Raw genomic sequence first — 22,410 nt, 5'->3', positions numbered from 1 at the left:
TTCTCTGTTGCATTAACCTTTTGGATTCGTGTGTGTAGTAGTTCTGGTTTCCTTTCACATGTTTGAGTTTTGGCCCCTGATTTTTTTAAATATCCTTTCTTTTATTCCTAGTGTCTCATGTACTTCCTTGTCTTTGTCTCCATCTGTTTTGTTGTAGTCTTAGTTTTCTTCCCTACCTTTTTTCTGACATTCCAGGCAACCAAGGTTTTTGTTTTCTTTGTGATTGTCTGCCTTGACCTCATTAGTTTTACATGTGTTGAGTGAGCCCTGTATAGTCTTGTCAGTCTGTCTGTCCCTGTTTGGCCCTGTGTGCTCTCAAACTCCTTGTGTGTTCCTGGATTACTGTTTTGTATTAGACAGGTACTTTTGTAAGTTGTTTTTAGCTGTTAAAAGCCCTTTAAAAAATTAATTCTACCTCGGTGGCTTAATGTTATACAAAATTATACATTACACAATTATACATAGATGTGTTGATATTTCTAAGCATCAACAAATGATGTCTATGTCTGACCATATGCCTATAACCAAAACACTGTAAATATAATTTATGATGGAAGACCTTTTGCACACATGGTAGCCCATAAAGGATTGCTGGAAATGTTCCATGGCTATTCTTACATACAGTAGACCACAAACTGTAATGCTTAGTAGTCATTGCTAAATAATGTGGTTATTTTTAAATGATACCTTACAAAGTTATTGCTAAGTGGGGTAGGATGACAAGCAAGTTGAATGTAAGATTACTCATTAGCTGGTGTGTCTGTGCGTGCAGACTAGATAGTTATTACAGAGGAAATTCCTTCCAGACTTATCACCTACTCTTGACTGTAATCAGTGGATTGATGAAGAACCAGAATAGCTCTGAGAGCACAAAATGTGATAGTGGCCCATAAATAGATCAAGTGAGGCTGCATGGCCCTTCACTGTCTGCGTCTTTCTACCCCACTGTACTGGCCTTACACGAAAAATAGAGTACAGTAAAAGTCCGTTTTTGTCTCTCTATAGGCACAGTTGACACATATATACCTTGTAGGGCTAATTATGGATCTCCACATGTCTATACTCTACACTCACATACACAGTAAGAGTGGATATGTGTATGAGATGAATAAAGCCTTGAGCTTTTGAGAAAAGCACTATACAAATGCCCGTGTTCATTTCCAAGTGTACTGGCTAATATCTGTGGAGCTGATTACTGTTAATAAAGTCCTTTGAATGTACTGATAACATCCAAAGCAGCTGGTGAATGAACCACGATATAAATAGCGTATTTCCTATACATAATTGAATACCTTTTTTAAAAGGTGCATTTGTGTACCATTACAGTAAAGCACAAAATTGTCACTAGTCGCTATAAATTACAAACTGCAATTTTACTATTACTGCCCATATGCATGGGCAAAGTTTAACTGTGTGCTATAGGACCTTGCAAGGTTGCAAGCAGATACTAGGTGAAGTTAATTGTGTTTTTGAAGTAATGATTAGTGCCAGTGGTTTGGCTAGGTTTAAACACACAATTAGATGCACCCCACAAACACCACACAGTGTTGTTCTTTTGTTTAGTCAAATTAGGAGTAAGAATGTTGCTGCTCTTTATTTCATATTGGGTTTTTTTTTTTGACGCAGGTAGTTGGTCGCAATTGTTTCCTTTTTCATATTTCTCTGCATCCTGCTTTTGAACAATAAATATATTTATCAAAAGCAACAACATCTGCTTATATGTTGTTTACCTCCACCCTGTAGCATTTGACACAGTGTCTTGTGTCAAATGTACAGTGGCATCACCGTAGAGGCTATGAGCCCTGTGACAAGCAGTTGCCATCTTTCTCTGATGCTCTTAAAATGTAAGGAATTAAATTATGAATGCTGGAGCCATCACTTGCATTTAGACCTTTACTGCTATGTTTACAGTACTGACCTTGACTAAACTGAAGCTGAACCCTGAGCTCGACCCAAGTGTTGGTCCCAGGACCATTGTAGGATGCCATGCCTCTAGGCAAACCAGCTAGCGGGGGGTCTGGGGTCAGTGGGTCAGCTCAGTTGGGCACAGAGGCAACACTAACAAGTCACTTTAGTGTCAGATGGCTCAACTAGATAGAGAATGACATACTCTGCAGGATGCATATTATTTATCTTGACTACACAGATTAGTTGGTGTTGTAAACCTACTGGTAAGGGCTTATAGGAGTACACTGCAGGTGTGCAATCTGAAGTATTATAACAGCATGGCTTTACAGTTTTTAATTAACAAATACTGGTTCAGTATAAAAATGTCACCGCCGCCTCCTGTTCCCCTGGACTACCTCAACACTATCTCTTCGTGCCAGTATTCTGGCTGTGAAACCTGAGCCAGGGGCCAAATATAGCCCCACACAGTGAGCAGTTAGGGACCGGGACAGATGGGACAGCAGGCCACTGCAGAGGCAGTACGCTATTGGACCCTGAACCCGAGAGATCCTGCTGCCTGCCTGACCAATAAGGCTGCTCTTCTGGAAAGAGAAGCTTCTTTTTCGACTCATTCTTACTTAAACAAGACAAACCTGGACCCACAAAACCAGGAAAGAGCAAACAGAGGACGAACAGAACACCCGAAGGTATGCTTTCTTCTGTTTTCTGTGCTTTATGTTTATGTTTCTTTATTGTTTATCAAGTGTGTGACTGAAATCATTTAATCTGACAGTGACAGTAACAGTACAGCTGTTTTTAAATATAGTCTCTCAGTCAGATTCAAGCATCATGTATACAGTATCCCCTCTGACATGTTTTTAAGAGCATTTTGATTCCCTCTCACTCTGAAGAATTTGTTCTGTTATTTATACCATTGTGAGATTGTAAAATAATGTAAAACATCCACTCTAGAAAAGATAAGGAGGTAGTAGTAACTTGGGCAGCAATAGCAGTTATTAACATTTGTCAGCCAAACTCAGTGTTTATTCATATTTAATTATCACTGCGCTGCTGTTGTTGTTGCCTTTGGGACACTGTCCAGGTTTAGTCCTTTGCCATAAGTGTATTTTGTGCAAGTGCAGCTATACCTGTGTGTGTTTAAAGGTAGCAACCTCTCCCCCGTGCTTGGGGTGGGTGGGTTGCAGTGTTGCTGTGAAACATAGCCCAGGGGATTAAAAATAACAACAGCTGGTCTTCAGGACGCCATGAGGCACTGAGTGTCACACTGCGTCTTATATGTAACTACAACAACAGTTTTACAATATGCATACATACATCTAGGGTTAATGTCGCCATAGAGATCAGAGCCGAAGCAGCACTCCTCTTTTAAACTACATGTGAAAGTGATCTATTGTCCATTCACATGAATAGACACCAGTAAGCTCCAGTTTTGACTAGAGCAAACTCACATGTAAAGAAGCATCATATGAAAAAATCATGTGTTCTGGCACAATATGGAGAAGTTCAAGTAGACTGGCAAAACTGATGTGGGACATGTTGATCAGATGCTGATGTATTTAACTTTGAAACACACTCACACACGCGCGCGCACACACCCACGCACACACCCACGCACACACGCACACACACATACACATGTACATGCACTATCACATGGAGGACAAATAGGCTGTATTTACAGTAATTTGTATGCATTTTACCTTCTTAGAAGCATAATAGGAAGCTAAAGTTACAAATGCTGTCACATGGTCTCATGTGTTAGCCAAAAATCATAATATGGGATGAGGGTCAGTGGATAAAAATGCTCTACAATTCTGTTTAACTTGGTGCAGGACATTCTAGCAAATTAGATTTTTAATATCAACACCTTCATTAATCCATTAATAGTTTTAGCATATGATGGCAATATGGTAGGGTAGTGGCATGTGTAGAAATGTCACCTCACAGTAAGAAGGGTGATGGTTTGAACTTAATGGAACTTTGCAACCTTTCATTGTGGAGTTTGCATATCATACCTGCACCTGCGCATATTTTTTAGGTTTCCTTTTACATTGCAAAAACATGCTTATCAGGTTAATTGGTGGTTCTAAATTGGTCATAGACGTGGATATGAATGAGCTCTCAGTTTTGTGAATTTGTCAACTCTCACCTCATAACAGCTGGGATAAGCTCCAATATTCCCACAACCCTTGGATAAGCAGGAAATGCATGGATGTTATCGATCGCTCTTTGGTATACCATCATCTGACTGATGCTACTGTTACCTTAACTCCCAAACAATGTTTACATCGATGTCGAAAGAATCAGTGTATCCACAAAAATTCTTTTTAAATTCACCTTTTCTTTTAGAAGGGCAGACATTTTTCTGGTTTATGAGCTCTTGTTGTTCATAAAAAGCGTATTCATATTTTTATTTATATCTATTATATGAACAAGTTTTAAAACAAATATGAAAGATATATCGCAGTTTCTGTGGAGTGACAAAGGAACTTGTGAGAGGAAAGTATAACACAGAACAGGGGGCCAGGATAAAATGTCCTGACAGGAGCGGGGTGAGTAAAAAATGCCAGTCATGCTCACTATGACTTCAGTAAAGGCCTTTGCTAATACCCACCAACTGTGTCCAAACAACACCAGCCTGACTCATGCTGCCTGCTATGTCTGCGTGAGCAAATGATACAGCATAGTAAAGTCTATTTTCTAAGATGTCTTCTCTTCTGTGAGCTTGTCATTTCCTTTTTTTTTTTTTTTTTTTTTTACAGATGATTACAAACTGCACTGTCTGCTGTGTAAACATGTATAAATGGCTGGTTATGACATTTGCTGTGTATTTCAGGATGCAGGACGGGAGTTGGAATCAGCCACTCCCCATCTCACTGCTGCTAAAGGACCCGCCACCAGGCGCGACTTTGGAGGGTGATGGGGGCATATTTTCTGAGGCATCCTCTGATGGGGAACTCTACCTGGACTCAGTGACAGAACTGGATTCTGGAGATGGAGACTTTCCGGATCTTACCGCCTTCTTAAGCGCTGAAGAGATTAATCGTAGCCTGGACCTGGCCCGGGAGGCCTTTAATGATACATGTGAATCTGAAGATCCAGGTCCCTCTAATCCAACAGAAGTGGAGCAGGCTCTCCAATCTGTCCCCTCCCTTTCTGTGCCCTCACAAACTAGTGAAAACCTCACTTCAAGCCCAAACCTGCAGCATCAGACCAAATTCCCCAACCCAGATGACAATGCAGCAGTTAATGTTTCCTCCAGCCAGAATGCCCCCCTCAGTAAACCTGTACATGTGTCTAGTGAGGCTCCATCCTGTGTTGAGAAGGCTGTACGTCACAAACCGATCCAACCGGTGTATAAGCAGGATAAACCCAGGCTGGTTCATGAAAGCCTGGAGCTGAATGATCGAGTGGCTTCAGCCACGGAGTTCTGCAGCAGAGCTGCCACATTTATCGAGGAGCTCTCATCCATCTTTAAAGGTCCTGCTCATCCAGAGACAAGGATGGAGGAGGATTCCTCCTCTCCTGATAGTGGTTATCTGACTCCAAAAAGCCAGCGGCCAGTCCCTCAGGGGTCAGCCTCTGGTTCCTCTTTGTCTCCTGGGCAACAAGAGGAAGCACAGTGCAGCCAATCAGACATGGGCACTCAGCCTGTTGTCCCAGCAGGAGTGGCAGCTTCTTCAATGTATCAAAACTCTGAAGCTCCAACAGTATACGGACCCCTGTCACCTCCTCGCTTTCTTCAGAAGCTGAAGAGTCAGGAGGTGGCAGAAGGGAGCCCCATTCGTCTGGAGTGCAGAGTCAGAGGAAACCCCCTGCCGCTGGTCAGGTAGGTTTGGACGTCAGTCTGATTTTATTGTGCAGGTTGCATATGAAAGTTACCTGCTATCTGTTATTATAGAATATAATTATTACATTTGGTTCCTTATTTTATGGAGATTTTTAATTCATAGATTTTCAAGTTTAGTGCCACGAAAAAATCGACTACCCATTAACTGAATAAGGATTGAGACATTTCTGAATAAGGACAAGGATACAAAAGAATTATCTCCTTTTTTAGTTGCTTGTGGACAATAATTTGTATTTTAAGTTCATTCATTTAAAGTTGGCTGGTGAGACTAAAGAAAATAGAAGTTGTCGTTAGCTGTAGAAAACCCAGCAGAACTAAAGCTGGTTTATTTTTCTGGATATTTTATAACCTTGACTTGTTACCTTGTAAACACTGTTGTATGAAGTCTGTGTACTGACTTGGTACTTATCTGGTCATTTACACAAACATCATGTTTTTTTGGTTAATGTGCTGTACTATATAATTATATAGCAAACTGACTGATACTGGGATTTTGGGGCTGATGCCAAAACAATTACCAAGATAAAAAAAATCTTATCTCAGTATATCTTCTAATATTCTCTAAACTAACACTGCCCCCCACCTTTAGTTTAGCTGTGATGCTACTCTGCTGCAGCTACTGCAGACTGTAAAGAAACAGATTCCTATCATCTCTATTTCATTATCTTAAAAGTAGAAATCTCAGAGAACAAGAACTCAAAATGAAACAAACCACTGAATCAGTAGCACCAAGTATAACAAACATGCCCTTTGTAATTTGGTTAAAATAACCCTTTAAGGATAGTTTGACCCTAAGACGTTAAATCAGTATGTTTCAAGAATGCACTGACCTCCTCTATATAACTGTCGTCTATATCACAGTGTCAGTGATGCTTAACAGACCAACTGTCAGGATCCAGCCTCACTGGCCTGGCTGTTACAGATAAGGTGAGCGAGGGGTGCGAGTTGCCGATGTGTTGACAAGCAGGGGGGACTTCCACTCTGTGTAAGCACATTTGTCCTTTGGTACCTGTGCCAGATGAAGCAGGGACGCTGCTAATTTACGCCTGGATGAACTGTTATTGCTCTTGAGAAGGCGGCACCACTGGCCCCTGGTTACCAGTTCATCAGAAAACTAAAAATACACTCCTCTCTTGTTTCTGGATAAGTCATTCTCACATCTCAGTCCACACATTTGCTGTTTACTACAGAGACATACCTGAAGTAATTAAAGTTTCAGTCTGTTTGCAACGACAACATCCTTCTAATTCTTTAGCTTTTTCTTTTCTCACATTTGAAGTATTAAACTTAAATATTTAGAACAGTTTCTTCAAGATTCTGTTAACCTACTGGATGTAAACATTTTTTACTTCACAAAGTGCTTCTTTTAATCATTCTATTGCTTATATTAAGCTATCAAAGGTTTCAAACTGACATGAAGCTTGAAAATCGGGATGTCTTGTGCATCACTGTACTTCAACTTCAGCTTCACTTAATGACAGAAAATTTAAGCAGGGTTGTCAGACTTATATTTGATCATTATTGAGTCAAATGGGCAAAAACATTGTCTGTATTTAATGAATCATCCATTTACAAAACAAATAGTTAAGAAAAATAAGTATTTCAACAGTGCCTGTTTTCCCACATTCAGATATTCTCATTATATGTAGCATTAAAATTTATGGATCAGACTGGATCTACAAAAGGATAAAAGGTGTTATGATCTAAAGTGGAATGAAATATCTATAATATTCTACTTCTTTATTATCCAAACAACTTGGCGTCTAGAAATATCTTCCGTCTGCAATAGAAATAGCATCATATTTGATACAGTATGAGTCATTCGTCTCTCATATTTTGTAAATATGATGGCTTTATTTTTTGTAAAGCCATCCAGTGGACGAGTTTTGGCCCCTGGGCTACATGCTTGACATCCCTGATCCAAAAGAGCCAATTGTCTTTCCTTATCTGTATCTTAAAAAATTAATTAACAGTTTGAAACAAGCTGTTTTATCCTGTCGTCCTTTAAGTCATCTTTCTTCTAACTGACTGCGTCTCATAAACAGATGGTTGAATAGCAGGTGGGTCCACAGCCAGAGATGTGTGCCTGAGATGACCAAATTATGGATATCCCCTCTGACATCATACAGATTAGAGAGTAGAAAAAAACTGTCATAAATATACACTGACCTCATTATTTCAAACTCTTTTCCATGTTTAATATGAGCATCCTGTATTATAACAGCATATTTATTATATCAAATAAGTGAACACATAACAGGTAAACTTAAAGGGATTTTTGAGTATGTAATTTGATTTGAGGTGTTTGTGTAACAAGAAGCTATAAAGCCCCATGCTCAAGATATGAATCTCCCCAGTAGGATATGGGGGGCCTCCTCTGCGGCTGTATAAATAGTCAGAAGCCAGGCACTGGAATGCAGGCAATGCAATGACTAGGCATTTTCAGTCACCAGGCTCTACATCTCCTAACACCTTTTTGGGAAATATGAAGGTAGTGTGTAGGGAAACAGGAGAGCCCAGACACACTGGCAGTAGCTCCATTATATAACACATACAATAAACATAAAGCTGAGAAGAGTGGAAAATAACAGATTTTAGTTCACTCTTACTCAAAGGAGTTTGCAAAGAAAAGCGTCTGGACTTCTTTAAGTTGCTTGAAGACGTTTCACCTCTCATCCGAGAAGCTTCTTCAGTTCTAAGGTCAAATGGCCGAGAGTCCATCTTAAGGATAAAGGTCACTCTTTCGAGGATGCCAATGTTCACATTTTGGACAGAGAGGACAGATGGTTTGAAAGAGGAGTGAAAGAGGCCATCTATGTCCACTGTGAGCGACCATCTTTGAACAGAGGCGGTGGTTTACGACACCAACTGTCTGCCATCTATAATCCAGTTTTGAGTTCCCTCCCCAGACGCCTTAACGCCCACTCACATCCTGGGCCATCTGACCTCAGGAATTCACATGACAAGGTGGGGCCAGGTTTCACAATGAGCTCACCCAAAACCCTGGCTGATTAGGTCCCACACCCGCTTTCACACCTTGGCGCATGTGATTAGAGGATCACCAGGGGGTCCTTTGTCCCTCCTTGGGGGGATACTCCCACTGGGTTTAAATCTGGGACTCTCTGCCATTTGACCTTAGAACTGAAGAAGCTTCTCGGATGAGAGGTGAAACGTCTTCAAGCAACTTAAAGAAGTCCAGACGCTTTTCTTTGCAAACTCCTTTGACTACGATGACCTGGATGACTGAGAACCTTCACAGACAGTTCACTCTTACCTTTCCACTGTAAGATTACAGAAAGATTATGATATTTGTGCCATGGAAAACAAACTGAGTTGTTGTTGTGACGTAATAAGTTGGAAAATTTTGCAGGTGAGTGCAGATCTTAGCAGCAGGTTTTCTTACTGATTTTTTGCTCTTGAAGTGAGAAGCAGTCAGTATAATCTATGCACAAGGGCTCTCACTTCCTGTTAGATACTGAATGTGAACACTAGATGGCAGCAAGTTGTTTACCATTCAAAACAGACGTGCAGCTTCATCTGTAAGTGTGAAAGATATTTAAGCAGCTGCTTAAAAGGTGAAACTGCAAAAACAAAGATTTTTGTGCTGCAAGTCTAGTTATATGTGATGAACATATGGTACTATATGGGATCTAAAGACTGTCGCTTGTCTGAGTTAAAGAGTAAAAAGGAAAAGTTTTTTTGATGAAACCTAGGATTTTTTGATGTATTGCAAGGCATTTCTTTGATGTTTGGTTACATAGTTGCACAGGTTTTAAAAAAAATTAGTCCTGAAAGGTTGAATTCAAATGCCTCGTTTCTATTTAGTGTTCATTTCCCACAGGCAGCGCCTTTGATGCAATTGCCAATTCGAGCAGGTGATGCACCTCTTCACCTCCTCGTCCTCTCAGGCTAATGAGTTGGTGCTGGATGTGCTGATGCCAGCATTTTGGAAGGCATTCCTGGTTTCTGGGCGCGGTCTTTTGTGGTCAACCACAATTCGTCTCGGTCAGAGAATCTTACGGTGCTGAGTGCCTGGTATTCTTCAGCATGCCCTCAGTCTCCTCACTCACAGTGTTTTATGTAATGCCCAGCTTGTAATGATGCATTTCTAGTATTTGTGTGCATGTTAGTTACATCCTTGCGAACCTGCACATTTTTTCAGTGTGAGGTCATTTTGGCTTGTTCAAGTCTCTATTTTGGGGGGTTAAGATTAGCTCTTGGCATGAAGAATTAGGCAATGTATTCGGTCTGTCCAAGCCCCCTGTGTGTTATTAAAGAGAGCATTTCAACACTAAATTGATAGTGTGAGGTCTCATTGTGTGAAACATCCAACACGCCGCAGGTGGCTGCTGACTGATGTCTTGCTATTTCAGTGTACTATAAAAGTGACAGAGAAAATCCATCTCCCATTGTGTCGTGCCTTGCTGCTCTTTCATGTCATTACTCTAACTGCCTGCTGTGCAAACAAGGCACTTCAAAACTTCACTTGGAGCTGAATGAAGAGAGATGTGAGGGTAGAGACCAGCCTTGGCGTCTTGGTTTCAACCAAATACACAAAACCGCAGGGGAAACTTTTGGAAGCTGAGAGGCTGTGGAAGAATTTGGCTAAGACATCTACACTAGGCAGCATCGAGAAGAGACTCCAACATCAAGAAGAGGCAAAACTTTATTGAATGATGGTGGAATTTGTTGTCAAAGCATAAAAGGCCGAATATTCACAAAAGCATCTATGAAAGTGGACCTACTATGTGTCGCTATATTTTCAGTCATATATAATTGTGATTCAGTCAATCTTTGTGATAGTTGTTTTTTAAATAGTCATGGTTCAGTCCAATTCAGAAACCAAACCACTTGATAAAAAATATATTCTCCTACAGCCAAAATTGACAAACACAAGGTGTTGCCTTCTTTCTACTTCCTGTTACCTTTTCACATTAAAAAATATTCCGCAAAGTATTTTTCATTGTAGTTATTTTTCTTTTTATTAATGGTGGTTTGTTTGCACTGTCAGGTTATATGTGAGCTGTGTTAAAATATAAATTACTGGTTTTGGATTTGTCATGTTTGACATGCTTGTGTTTCCTGTGTCATCCTCAAACTATTTTGGTTACTTAAATTTGGAAACTCTGTAACCCTAGAAATAAAGGTACAAAAAGGTACTTTATTATTTAACTCTGGCATTATAAATCTCTCTTCCACAGTTTGTCTTTTGTCCCCTCACCCCCAGGTATTTAAATTTAGCATTTGTGACAAAACGGGAGAATGACTGCATTATTACATGCTAAGAAAAAGGTGGTCATCATCATTTGTCATTATTAAAGTGAGTCTGGTTTGTTTTTAGCTAAACTTCTGGATTTGGCTTCACGGCTGTTGTTTTTTCCATTTGACACTGAATTTCTTACACTTTCTGGCAGACATACATGAAAGATTCAAGGCTGGGATACCAGCTACTTGTTGTAGAAGTAGTTATCATACCAACAAACAGCTACAGTAGCCCTTCCTCCCATGTTTTGTGGAACAGACTTGGCAATGAGGTCATAGCAGGTGACCCACTGCTGACTCATGACGTAGTCTCGCTGTAATGCTGACTGTTTGGCCTGTTTCTGGAAAGCCATAACTTTAAATTCTCCCTCGTGGACTCATTTGATCTCTGCAGGAGGAGTGGAAAGGGAAAAGCACTGGTATTTTTATACCTGCGCTTTTTTAAGAAAACATTTGGAGAGCATGATGTCATTCAAATTTAAACTCCAAATAATGAGAGAACCTGGAGTGGCTGTAAGGCTCTAACTTAATACGATACGGGAACTATTTTACGGCAACATTCCTGAAACATGAAAACATTTAAGAAGGTGGGACTTTACCTTTTCTGAATGGAGATCTTACAAGTTGATGTGAGATAGTCAGTTTGACGTATTATTCTGTTCTCACCATACTGACAACTGAACTGTGTTCATGACTGTGCGTTATATGTGTGCAAAGATGTACTCGAGACCCAAGAACATTTGAGCTTGTCCAGTGCAGGCTGCCAGAGAGTTTTGTGTTGCAACCATAAATAGGCAAAGCAGCTTTCGTGTAATCTATATCACAGACATAGAAGACTATATACACACCTTTTTCCACTAATTCTTCCATTTTCAAATCTGGGCTAATACAGATTATGTACATGAACTTGTTGAAATAACAGAAGTGAAACAATTCTGATGGACGTCAGCAGTATTCAGGCTTAGACGGTACCTCTGGCACTCCACTGGCTTAGAGACAGAGTGTGAGATTTCACACAACAAGGTGAGACTTTTTTCTGAGTTTAGGAGGCTCCTGACATCGACTGCTTGTGACAAATAGTCGTGAAATTCACAGATATCTTTTTAATCCAGTTATACATGCTTGTTTGAGTCATGGACACATACCAGGTCTGTCTTGCTTGTGACATGTGTTTTTAATACACAGTTAATTCCATAAGAATTTGCACAATGGTAGTTGTTTTTAAGTTTCTAAGCATCTAAGCAGTTGTTTTTAAGCATCTGTACTCCATCACAGTGGGTTTTAGAGTTAGTGACTGAATCAAAATGTGATTGAAGTGCAGAGTTTCAGCCTTAATTCACAAAAGTATTGCATTAAGTACATTAGCCCAGTCCTCCAAAACTTATAGAGGCAATTATCTCCTGGTTTTATCAATGGTAGCAAATTAAACATTATGCATACATTCTCTTCAGCTTTCTGCTGGTGGTTGGGTTAGTTAAGTTCTGTCCATTTAGAGAACACAGCCCATGTTCAACCGGTTCTAGACTGACCACAAATCTGAACCTGAGTCAGTGGAATAGGGGTGGTAAACATTAGACATCTAACTTTTAACCCAAAAGTTAAACATCTAATAATCTTAGTTTTGTGCATAAAGCATACAGAAGGCTAGGAGGATTCTTGGCTCACTTGCAGCATCATGTATAAATCACATTTCATGCTTTGTAGGTGAATCTTTAAATACCATGAAAAAGCGTTTGTCACAAATAGAATGATTTACTGTAAAAATAATGAAGGAATATCTTTATTCTGCTTCAATTTCATGGGCAACCTAAATAGTGTCAATAAATCACCACCAAAATAACGATGAGTGCAGAAAGGGTTAAATAAGACATGCGAAGAGAGTGGAGTGAGATTTGTAGGGAGTTATATAAGTGGATCAGTGACAGTTGAAGAAGTGGAATACCAGATTTAATATGAAGCAAGTCTGTTGTGGACAAAGGAAGCAGTCATGCACTGCAGGAGGATGGTAATCCAAGACAAGTTCAGCAGGAGGATGGGCAGAGGACACTCCATAAATCTAAACTCTGTACTGAAGCTTCTATTCCTCCTTTAATTTTAGCAGGCCTCTTTGACCTCATTTTAAACATGCATCCACTTACCATGACCCTTAACCAAGTCCATCCATAGACAGTGACATATGAAGACTCAGACTAAGCCTCTGATTCTTTAAAATTCCTTCTGCTCTATAGTGTAACAAAACCGACTGCACACGTTTGGGACAGGCCTAAAGGTCTGCTGACGGTAACAAGGACTTTATTTTCTGCTTAGACACTTAGGTGCTGTCTGCGTCTGTGCTCTCAGGTAAGATTTGTAGTTCTGAGTCATCCGGGCCTCGGGGTCTGTTCCACAGCTGGACTGTGGAACAGTAAGCAGCGGGTTGCATTCCTCTGTTCACCTGTTAAATGACTCTCAGCTATTCATCATGCTTGATAAGGCATGGCCATTAGATTCAGCTTACAGTAATCTGCCTTTTGATGAGATATTTTAGGCTGTTATTTTTCCTGGATGTTGGATTCCTGTGTGGCTGCCAAAGAGCTGCGTTTGAAGTTGAGCCCGATTCAATTATGCATCCCCGACAATATTGAAGTGGTGGAATTTAGTGCGTGCTTTTATAAGAGTTTGTGCATCTAAAGTGTTATTATGTGTACAGATATAGCAGCAGACTCTGCTGGTACTTTAAACTGTAAAATGTGCGTACATGTACTGTCCACTTGGCAGTGTATTGTGCGAAAAACAGTCTGCACAGGGATGGCTGTTTTACGAGCAGACGAGAGGTCGAATGGGACTCATAAAAACAAGCTCAAGTCTTCCTTCCCATGTACATGTGACAGGATAACAGCTGTGCGAATGTTAAACTGTCTTACACAGAAACTCAAGATATGCATCTTCGTTCCTTCGTCTCTCCATGTTTGTTTTTTTCCTGTGACTTGAATAAAATATCCCTGCCTCTCCACCCTTTTCAGTTTAAGCCTGAGATTGATATCATAGGGGGCAACACTTGTAGCGGGGGGTCTGCAGGATTTGGTTTCATATCAAGGGAAAGGGGAGGTGGAAAAGAGGAAGATGTTTAATGTCGGGCTCTCGGTGTGCCTGATGCGAGCTCAGATCTAAGTCTATAAATTCGGCGGGAGGAGAGAAGGTTACAGAGTTCATTCAGACCATGTCGACAAAAACTTCAGCCACTGGCTCCGCCGGCAAATGTCTTCTACCCTTTTTCAGTTTTCAACACAGCAGAATTGCAGGGTGTTTCACTTCTGACTCATGTGCATCCAGTTTGTGAAATATCTTATCAGCTTTCCTCATACTTCCACCCTCACAGAGTGTCTCAGGGTGGCTAAGAATTTGCTATCGAGCTGTAAATATTCATGGCGGGTGATACTGAGGTGATTTGTCACGGAAGCAGATGTTTTTGTATGTTTGTAATTTTGTCATGGTCATGGTTGAGTGGTAAAAAAGGAATCATTTGTTTATTATTTCTTGTATATTTACTTGAGTTGGTCTACAGATGGTCAGAAGTTTACTTTATGAGTTACTCTTGTGAAAGATGAAACTGTACAGTCAGTCAGTGACTCCCAATCAGTATCATAGGGCATATTTTCAAAAAAGCCAGGGGGGCATGTGGACAAACTCTGTCAATTAATTTGAAAAAAAAAAAATCAATTCAGTTGACATAAACAAGAAAAAAAATAAATAAAAAAAACTAATAGTTAGAGAAAAAAACAGACACCCAAAATAAATAAATATGTAAAAAGACAATAATTAAAAATAAAGAAAAAAATCTTGAAATTACTTGAAACATGTATGTCTACGCAGCTTAAAAAGCTATGTAAAAAAAGTTTGAAACTGTTAGATACTTTTATGTCTAATACATGTTTTTGTCTGAATAAACAGTTGAAACAAGTAATTAACGTTCCAAAAAAGATTTGCAAACTTTGGGTTAAAGTTCTAGAATGTATAAAAGATGAGCATAGCCATTTTGATACATAGCCATAAAAAATGGATTTGAACTGTGCATGCTTAAGTTTGTCCCATCTGTCTTAGTCTTTATCTCTGTGTTCTGTCTTTAGGGGCTCCGTAGTCTCCCCAGCCCATCTTGTCTCTTGCTCCCTCTCCCTCTCTCTGTGTGTTCCTCTTTCCCTCATGCTTCCTCTGTCTGTATTTCATCTCCCTTACCTGTTCCCTTGTTCCTCCTAAAACCTGTCAAGTTCACAGGTCTTAGCCATGGTCTCAGTGTTTGTACTTCCTGTCTTATTTTGACAGTCTCCCATCCTGTGTTCAGTGTGTTCAGTTTTGCTACACGTCTCGTTATGTCTAATTCATTCCTGCTGTGTTCCCATGTGTTTCCACTTCCCTTATCATCCCTCAGTGTACACACCGTCCTGGTCTTCCTCCTTCCTTTGTCAGATCGTCAGTTCTCCCTTCATGTTCTTAGTGTTAGTTTTGCCCAGTTTAGCTAGCATTACCTTAGTCTCCTTTTGCTTTCATGCAGCCTTAATAAACAGCCTGCTTTTTGTTAAAAGCCAGTTTCGCCCCCAAATGTCAGCTTTTGGGTCCTCACTCTCCGCTCCACACGATCTGCCGCCGCAGACTGGGTCAAGAAAAGGCCCATCAGCTGTGTGTGCTTCTTTGAAAGCCAAGTCCAAGGAAAAGGGCTGTTAGTGAGTAGTTGGCAGTTTTTTGCAGACCAGTGGGTATCCGTCTGTACAAAATACAGGTGATTTTTGGCAATCTGTTAGCAACCATAGAAATAACAATAAAAATTTGAAAAACCAGTAAGGGAATATACATTTTCCCCTAGCAACTGAAGGTTGCCAGGGGGTTACTAGTCAGTCTTTAGGCCTGTGTGACTGGGGCCTAACCATAATTGACTGATTAATGACAACAGTCCAAATCCAACTTAACATTAATTCAAACATGTATATTTTAACTTGAAAGGTTGTGTTCCCAAAGAGGTTCCTAGGCCCATATTATAGACTGAATTTAAAAGCTGGCAGTAACCAGAATCATGTCACTCGCTGGTTATCAGAGTCCATTGCCATCTTGGCGTTTTAAAAAAGTGACAAGCGAGGGTTGGATTTGATTTGGAAACCGTTGCCTTTTTGTCTTTCTGGAAACTAAGTAGAGCCATAATTTGCAAAATTAACTTTACGTTTTATTCAATATGACCTGATTTTAACAACTAAGCCCATAATCTCTCACAGAAAGTGTTTACTGAGGTCATAGAGAAAGTGAGCTGAGGGCTCCTATACAATCTTAAGTTGCCTCCCGCTGGCTATTAAAAACAATGCGGGCTTAATGCACTTCCACACTGGCTCCACTTTTCAGACTGAGGAGCTACATCCGTCTTATACTTCCTATGGCCCATCTGACGGTGCTGCTGTGGGGGCATTAGATAAAAAAGATTTAACTACTGCAGTAGGTGACTCATTGTTTAACCACACATATGACAACACATCTGCTTAGTGTACTTTGAATATGGTCTCAACTATATCTAATTGTTGTTCCCAGAAATTTATGATACATACCAAAATTAGTGCTGACACAGGCTACTGCGTGGTTTGCCTTAAACGGAAATTACTCAGATGCTGGAGATAAATAGTTGCGGTTATGAAAGAACTTCTGTAAATCAATGAAATTTAGTATGGCACAGGCACTAACAGAAGCACTCCCATAGGTGTCAACGCATGAGAAAAGACTTTGCTCAACTTCCTTAATTCCAGAACCGCACCAGTCACAATTAAAGTCACTTTAACCCATAACTAGTTTTAGAAAAAAATGTGAAAAAGCCATAAACATATGTAACCTCAGTAACAACTGGCCAATTAGACATCTGATCCACTTCCTGTAAGTACAGGCAACATGCTGCTCCTGAATTATGTGTACTCATTTATTTTTTTATGGCTGATATGTTTAATTTTTAGGCTCTTCTGGAAGTAACTTTTGTTGGTTTTCATACTGGATTTATTTGAAAGTTTGGACGATTTATTGCAATCACAGTATGACATCATGAGAGGACATAGCCTCTGTTTTTGTTAGTGTCATTTGGTCTCCTTGGAGCAAAAACAGGAGTTGCCATAGCAGCATGGCCTCCATTTTTGTGATGTCAACTGACCCTTTCAAGACCTTTTTAAACAGGACGTAATGTGTAAGTGAGTCTCTGATTTAATGCATATGCATGTTTGGTTGTTTGTGGTAGGAATGGGAAATTATTTAGCATTTGCTGATTTGTGTGAAAGCTTTTCCTTGTGTCTTTGTTAACATGTGTTTGTATGTTTATAATGTAAGATTTATAATATGATGTTTATAAATACAGCCTGATATGTTGTTGACTTAATTTTGCAAATTTCTTGCCATCTATATAGGAGGGCAATAGCAGTAAGACAATAGCAGTGGGTCTGCGAGGGCTAATGTCAGATACCCAGTAACTAATGGGAACATTCAGAGACTGTAAAACCCGGTCTTCTCATTAACCCAGGTTTTATAGTCACTTAGGGGGAAGAACGGTGCTTTTCAGGTTTTATCACTACAAATTAGATCAAGTTCTTCACAAACCACATAATGACAGGTTGTGCAAGAGAGACAGGACATTCAGTTCTTTCAGTTTTACTTATATAATGCCAAATCACAATAACTGTTTCCTCAAGGTACTGTAAAGATGCTACGACATCATAGAGTGAAGCTCAGTGATACCAATGAGCGAGGAAAAAAACAATGAAGGGTCGGACAGACAAGGAGAGAGAAATGACAAAAAACTAATGATGTGGAATTCCTGCATATAAATCCATGGGGAGTAAAAGAGAGGCCAGCAGGATGGAGATGCTCAGTGCATCATGGGAGGTCTTCTAGCAGGCTAGAGTAGATCAGGAATGAGTCCTAAGATACTTTTTTGAGCTTTTAGTTCCTTCATGTCTCATCTTTGCTGCTGAAAGTGCTAAAAGTTAAACTGTTAGTTAAACAGTCAGCGTTTTTTCTTAATGGGTTTTTGGTTAGAGGTTTTTTTACACTCTATAACCCAGTGATATCCCACTCTGAATTTTGAAGCCATTACCTGCGAAGCCATTTGTCAACAAGTAGCTAAATGTGTTTGTGAAACTTATATTAATTTATAAAAAAAATCTACATGTCATAAGCTTTTATCTCCCCTAAATGTTTATTTTCTACATTAATCCAAAAACCTTAGAAAAACACCATTTGCTTTAAGTTAAGGGTTAGATAAAGCTACCTGTGTCTATAGCAGCATAACTAGGAGATGGTTTTGAGTCACCAAATCCAGCCCTAGCTATTAGCAGTCTTTCCAGAACCAACTTTTCTAAACTAGCAGCTATTTTGGATTGACTTTGGGCAGTTATTTGAAACCCCTGTCTAAATGAATGGTGAGAAATTCATTTAGTTGCAGTAGTTACTGGGACATAAAATGTTCAGATTAGTATCTCCCAAGTCTAATAAAAACTGTTTCAAAACTTAGGCAATTTTGCCACAAAATGTAATTTAAAAAGCTTTTTTCCCCTCTTGTCCAGTTATACAAGTGTGAATCTTTACATCTGCAACATGAGTTGCTAGTATGTTCCCTTAAGTACAGAGAGGGTGACTGTCGTGAACCCAAACCGAGGAGCCTGACAGCTAAAGGCTCTAGTCTTCTGTCTTGCTTTTCCAACTCTAGAAACCACAAGAAAATCTTTCCAATATGAAAATACTGATACTATAAGGTTGATAAGATATATTTATATATATGCTGTCTCCCGGCAAGGTTCTTTTCATTGTATATTTGTATGTAATCTGGTAAAAATTTCATATGTAAACACGTAAGGAGCAGACCGTCTTCGTAACAAGCACCACAAACAAGCCCACCTGCCACGTCCTACTGGTAGGCTCTTTCTGGCAGCGACTAAAATATCACAAGTTCAGCCTCCCTTGAAGCCTGAGTGGAGCCCCCGCAGAGAGCGAAGCACACCGCACCCTTTCATTCTGCCGTGGATAGTGCATCAGACATAAATCTGCTGACTCTAAACAAACCACCAGTACCACATTTATGTCTACCAAACTAGGTGAATTTGAAGCTAGGAGCATTTGAGATTATTATGGTCTCATTGTGTGTATGTGTCGGCATGGGTGTGTACAAATCATGACGTACCCACACTGCTCGCAGTAGCCACAGCCATCTGTCTTGTACTTGCCAGGTGATGCCAACTCAAAGTGGTCTATTTGGATCCTCACTTATCCAAGTTATTTTTGTTCAGGCCAAACTAGGCTTTTTAAGTGGCCTACTTAGTTCTGGCATGTGGGATTTATTAAGTAATGGTCAGTATAGTTAGTGGCCTCTCTCTTTAGGACACACTGTAGTTTGTATTGCAGCACTGTCAGCTTTTATTTTGATGATATCCCTCTTCCTGCAGTCACAGATCAGAGGCCCAGAGGTTTCCATGGTGGCAGGGTCATTTGGCTTAAACCCAGGGCTCTCTGTGGTGTTTTTGATGGTCAGCAGACTGTGGCCGGGATCTGTATAGGAGCAGAAGTTTTGCTCTTTGTTTGGGTGACAGAGTCCAGAAATACACAACAAAAAAAGACTAGGTTTACTTGTTAAAATCCTTTTAGGCCACAAGATGTTTCTCATCAGAGGAAGTTTACCTGCATCCAGCTTTGAAGGCTTTAGAGTGGCAGAGAGTTTGATTGGTTTGGGTAGGATTTTTCCTTGGTGTAGAGAACACAAAAACATGGAGACATTTCAACCAACCACTGGAATTATATGAATGAATTCAAGCAGTTTTTGTGTTTTAAATGAGTCTTAAATGTATTTTTTCTGCTCTTCTGTCTTGTGTGGAATTTGGCAGCCTGGGCTGCTCCCTCCCTCTCAGCCCTCCGCTCAGCCCGAGTGTTGTGTGTGTGTCTGTATGACTGTGTGACTCAGAGTGGCTCTCCTGGTGTGAGAGCGTCAGTGTGTGTCACGCTGTCAGGAGGAGAAGCTCTGTGTGAAAACTTCAAGATCAAGGGAATCTGAGTAAGTTTGATTTATCTAACTGGGAACAGCACAGCAGCTCAGGTAAGTTTGAAAAACAACCTTGATGCCATCTGTCGCTATAATTAAATGGAAGTCAAGCTTGTGTGATGAATTTCTTTGATTTGATCTTCAGCCTCATTGAACATCACTGTAATAAGGGTAACAGACTCATCAGGATTTGGGTTTTCTAGACAAACACTTAACTTTTTACTGAATAAAATAGTAATGTAGCTTTCTGAACAACACATGATAAACTGCGGATTTTGTATGAGAATGAATGAATAAGTTCATTCATATGTATATCAATTCATATATTTTTTTTCTAGGGACACTACTCACTTTAAAAAATGAGATGGAATATGTGTTAGTGTGGGTGTGTGTGGGGGGGTATCCCCCTGAGTGCTGAGGTGTGTGCATTTGTAGTTCAGCTGCTGCACATGTCCGTCACTATTTCAGCTGAATGTGTAAACACGCACAAACAGACACACGCGTCAGTCACTATAACAATTAATTACTGCACTGACAAATGCAGTTAGCATTCAGTATCTATTATTTCTGCTACCCACAGTATGAATTTCACAATGATGATTCAGACTGAACCATTTGCCTGCTTGGCGCAGCTACGCTGAGCTCTGCTCTCTGTCAGGGGACAATGCCAGTTAATGGACTTGGTTAAAATTCCTTGGAGAAAAATATCCTTTCGTTTCATCCGGTCAGAGCTTTGACTGTCAACTGCAGCTGTCTTCTAGCTGGAATATTCCGGTGAACTTTGACCCCTGATGCTGTGCCATCATTAACCAGGCTCCATCAACAGAGGCCTTCTGCTTCTTTGTAAAGCTCGGGTTCTCCATGTATCATCTTTAATCAAGACATGCATGTTCTTCAGTCACGCAGGAAAACGTTTAAACTGAGCTGTTGTGCTTATTTTGTAGTCCAGATGACAATACTCAAACAAAAAGGCTGCAAGATAGAAGATGATCATTTACTTTGGCTTTGACTAAAGCATAAACAGAGTTTCTGAGAAATCCTTTAACAAATCTGAATGTCATTTAAAATTATTGCCTCCTTGTCAGCTTCAGTTATATACAAACACTTTTTTTGACTACTTGAAAATAGCGCTCCAACAATAAACTGAATAAATATTTCACAAGTTATGGCCTCACATAAGTATTTACATGATCAGTAAATTTGATTTACTTTTATTTACTTTATACAACATGCCTCATTCTCACACATTTGTCACTGCAATAAGGTGAATGTTAGCGTTAACGTCAATTTAATTCAGTTCAGTTTAGTAATATTTATCTATATAGCACCAATTCAGAACAACAGTCCTCTCAAGGGAGTTCTTCCTCCCCACTGTTGCCAACATGGCAGCATTGGGGAGGAAGAACTCCCATTCAATGGAAAGACACCTCTGGCGGAACAACATCAATAAATCAATTATTAATCAGCTAGTTGGCAAGTTTAACTTAATGTTTCTTGTGATACAGTAAGTTCTCCAGAGCACTTTAGCTGGCCCAACACAATGAGCTGAAAGATGCTAAATCCTATTTTAGATGAGGAAAGATAAAGAATTTCTTTGAGGTTCTGATTTTTTAACAGGATTAACAGTATATAACTATGCCAGCTGCACTGTTGGGTACCTAGCTAGCTAAATGCTAACTCGAGTACTGTATGTTAACACTCTCACAGCAACAATACTATGACGATAAGCTCATGCTTGCCCACAATCCCAGTTTTTCTAGGTTTCTCCCACATTTTAAGACGGTCTCCCGGCACCCTCCCCTTTTTGCTGTTTTCCTGGGAAAGTCCTGTAATTTGCACAAACCTCAAACTTTATAATGAATAACTGGAATACATGCGCATGCATATCCACGTTTTATATTTGTCTAGTGTTACTCAAGTTGCCAGATTGTCTATGAAACACAGTCTACATGCAATTTCAACACACCTGTCGGGCAGCAAATAACCAGATTCAAGGTGTGTGGAGGCAGACCAGTTAGCTGATCGCGGTTTTAGCTGTTGCTTCACCTCTCAAGCTGTCCTTACTGCCAAAATACAATACAGAAAGACTTGAAGACGTAAATAAATAAAAGAGAATTGAGTGATACGTGTAACCCCGTCGCATGGGTGTGACACAGACTTTGGTAAAGATGGCAAGAGTTTCACCAATTTGAGCTTCCAGAATCAATAAATCATATAAGAACTGCTGTAAAAAAAAAAGAAAAAAAAAAAAAAAAGCAGTTCTTCCAGCCATATTAAATTGGACAACTACAAATCTCAGTTTACTGATTCTAATGTCATCACAATTACTTTACACATCAATAGCCCATTTTTTGTTGCTCTGTAGATC

At 39.9% G+C, this 22,410-nt stretch overlaps 1 protein-coding gene across 4 annotated transcripts in view; it reads left to right on the top strand.

Moving 5' to 3' along the window:
• The first annotated feature begins 2,427 nt into the window (after positions 1 to 2,427).
• palld (palladin, cytoskeletal associated protein) overlaps positions 2,428 to 22,410 on the top strand; it is a 67,765-nt gene continuing 47,782 nt past the window's right edge. For 3 of the 4 annotated variants that reach the window (XM_005478847.4, XM_005478848.4, XM_019351809.2), the window contains exons 1-2: positions 2,428 to 2,594; positions 4,745 to 5,737. In XM_005478847.4, the coding sequence (XP_005478904.1) occupies positions 4,746 to 5,737 (992 nt within the window). In that variant the 5' untranslated portion in view covers positions 2,428 to 2,594; position 4,745. The remainder of the gene's footprint in view (positions 2,595 to 4,744; positions 5,738 to 22,410) is intronic. The other variant, XM_013267783.3, reaches the window with a different exon arrangement.

Source organism: Oreochromis niloticus, linkage group LG23 (genome assembly GCF_001858045.2).
Source record: "Oreochromis niloticus isolate F11D_XX linkage group LG23, O_niloticus_UMD_NMBU, whole genome shotgun sequence".
NCBI lineage: Eukaryota > Metazoa > Chordata > Actinopteri > Cichliformes > Cichlidae > Oreochromis > Oreochromis niloticus.
The sequence above is the reverse complement of the archived record's forward strand: the minus strand, read 5'-3'. Positions and strand labels throughout refer to the sequence as shown.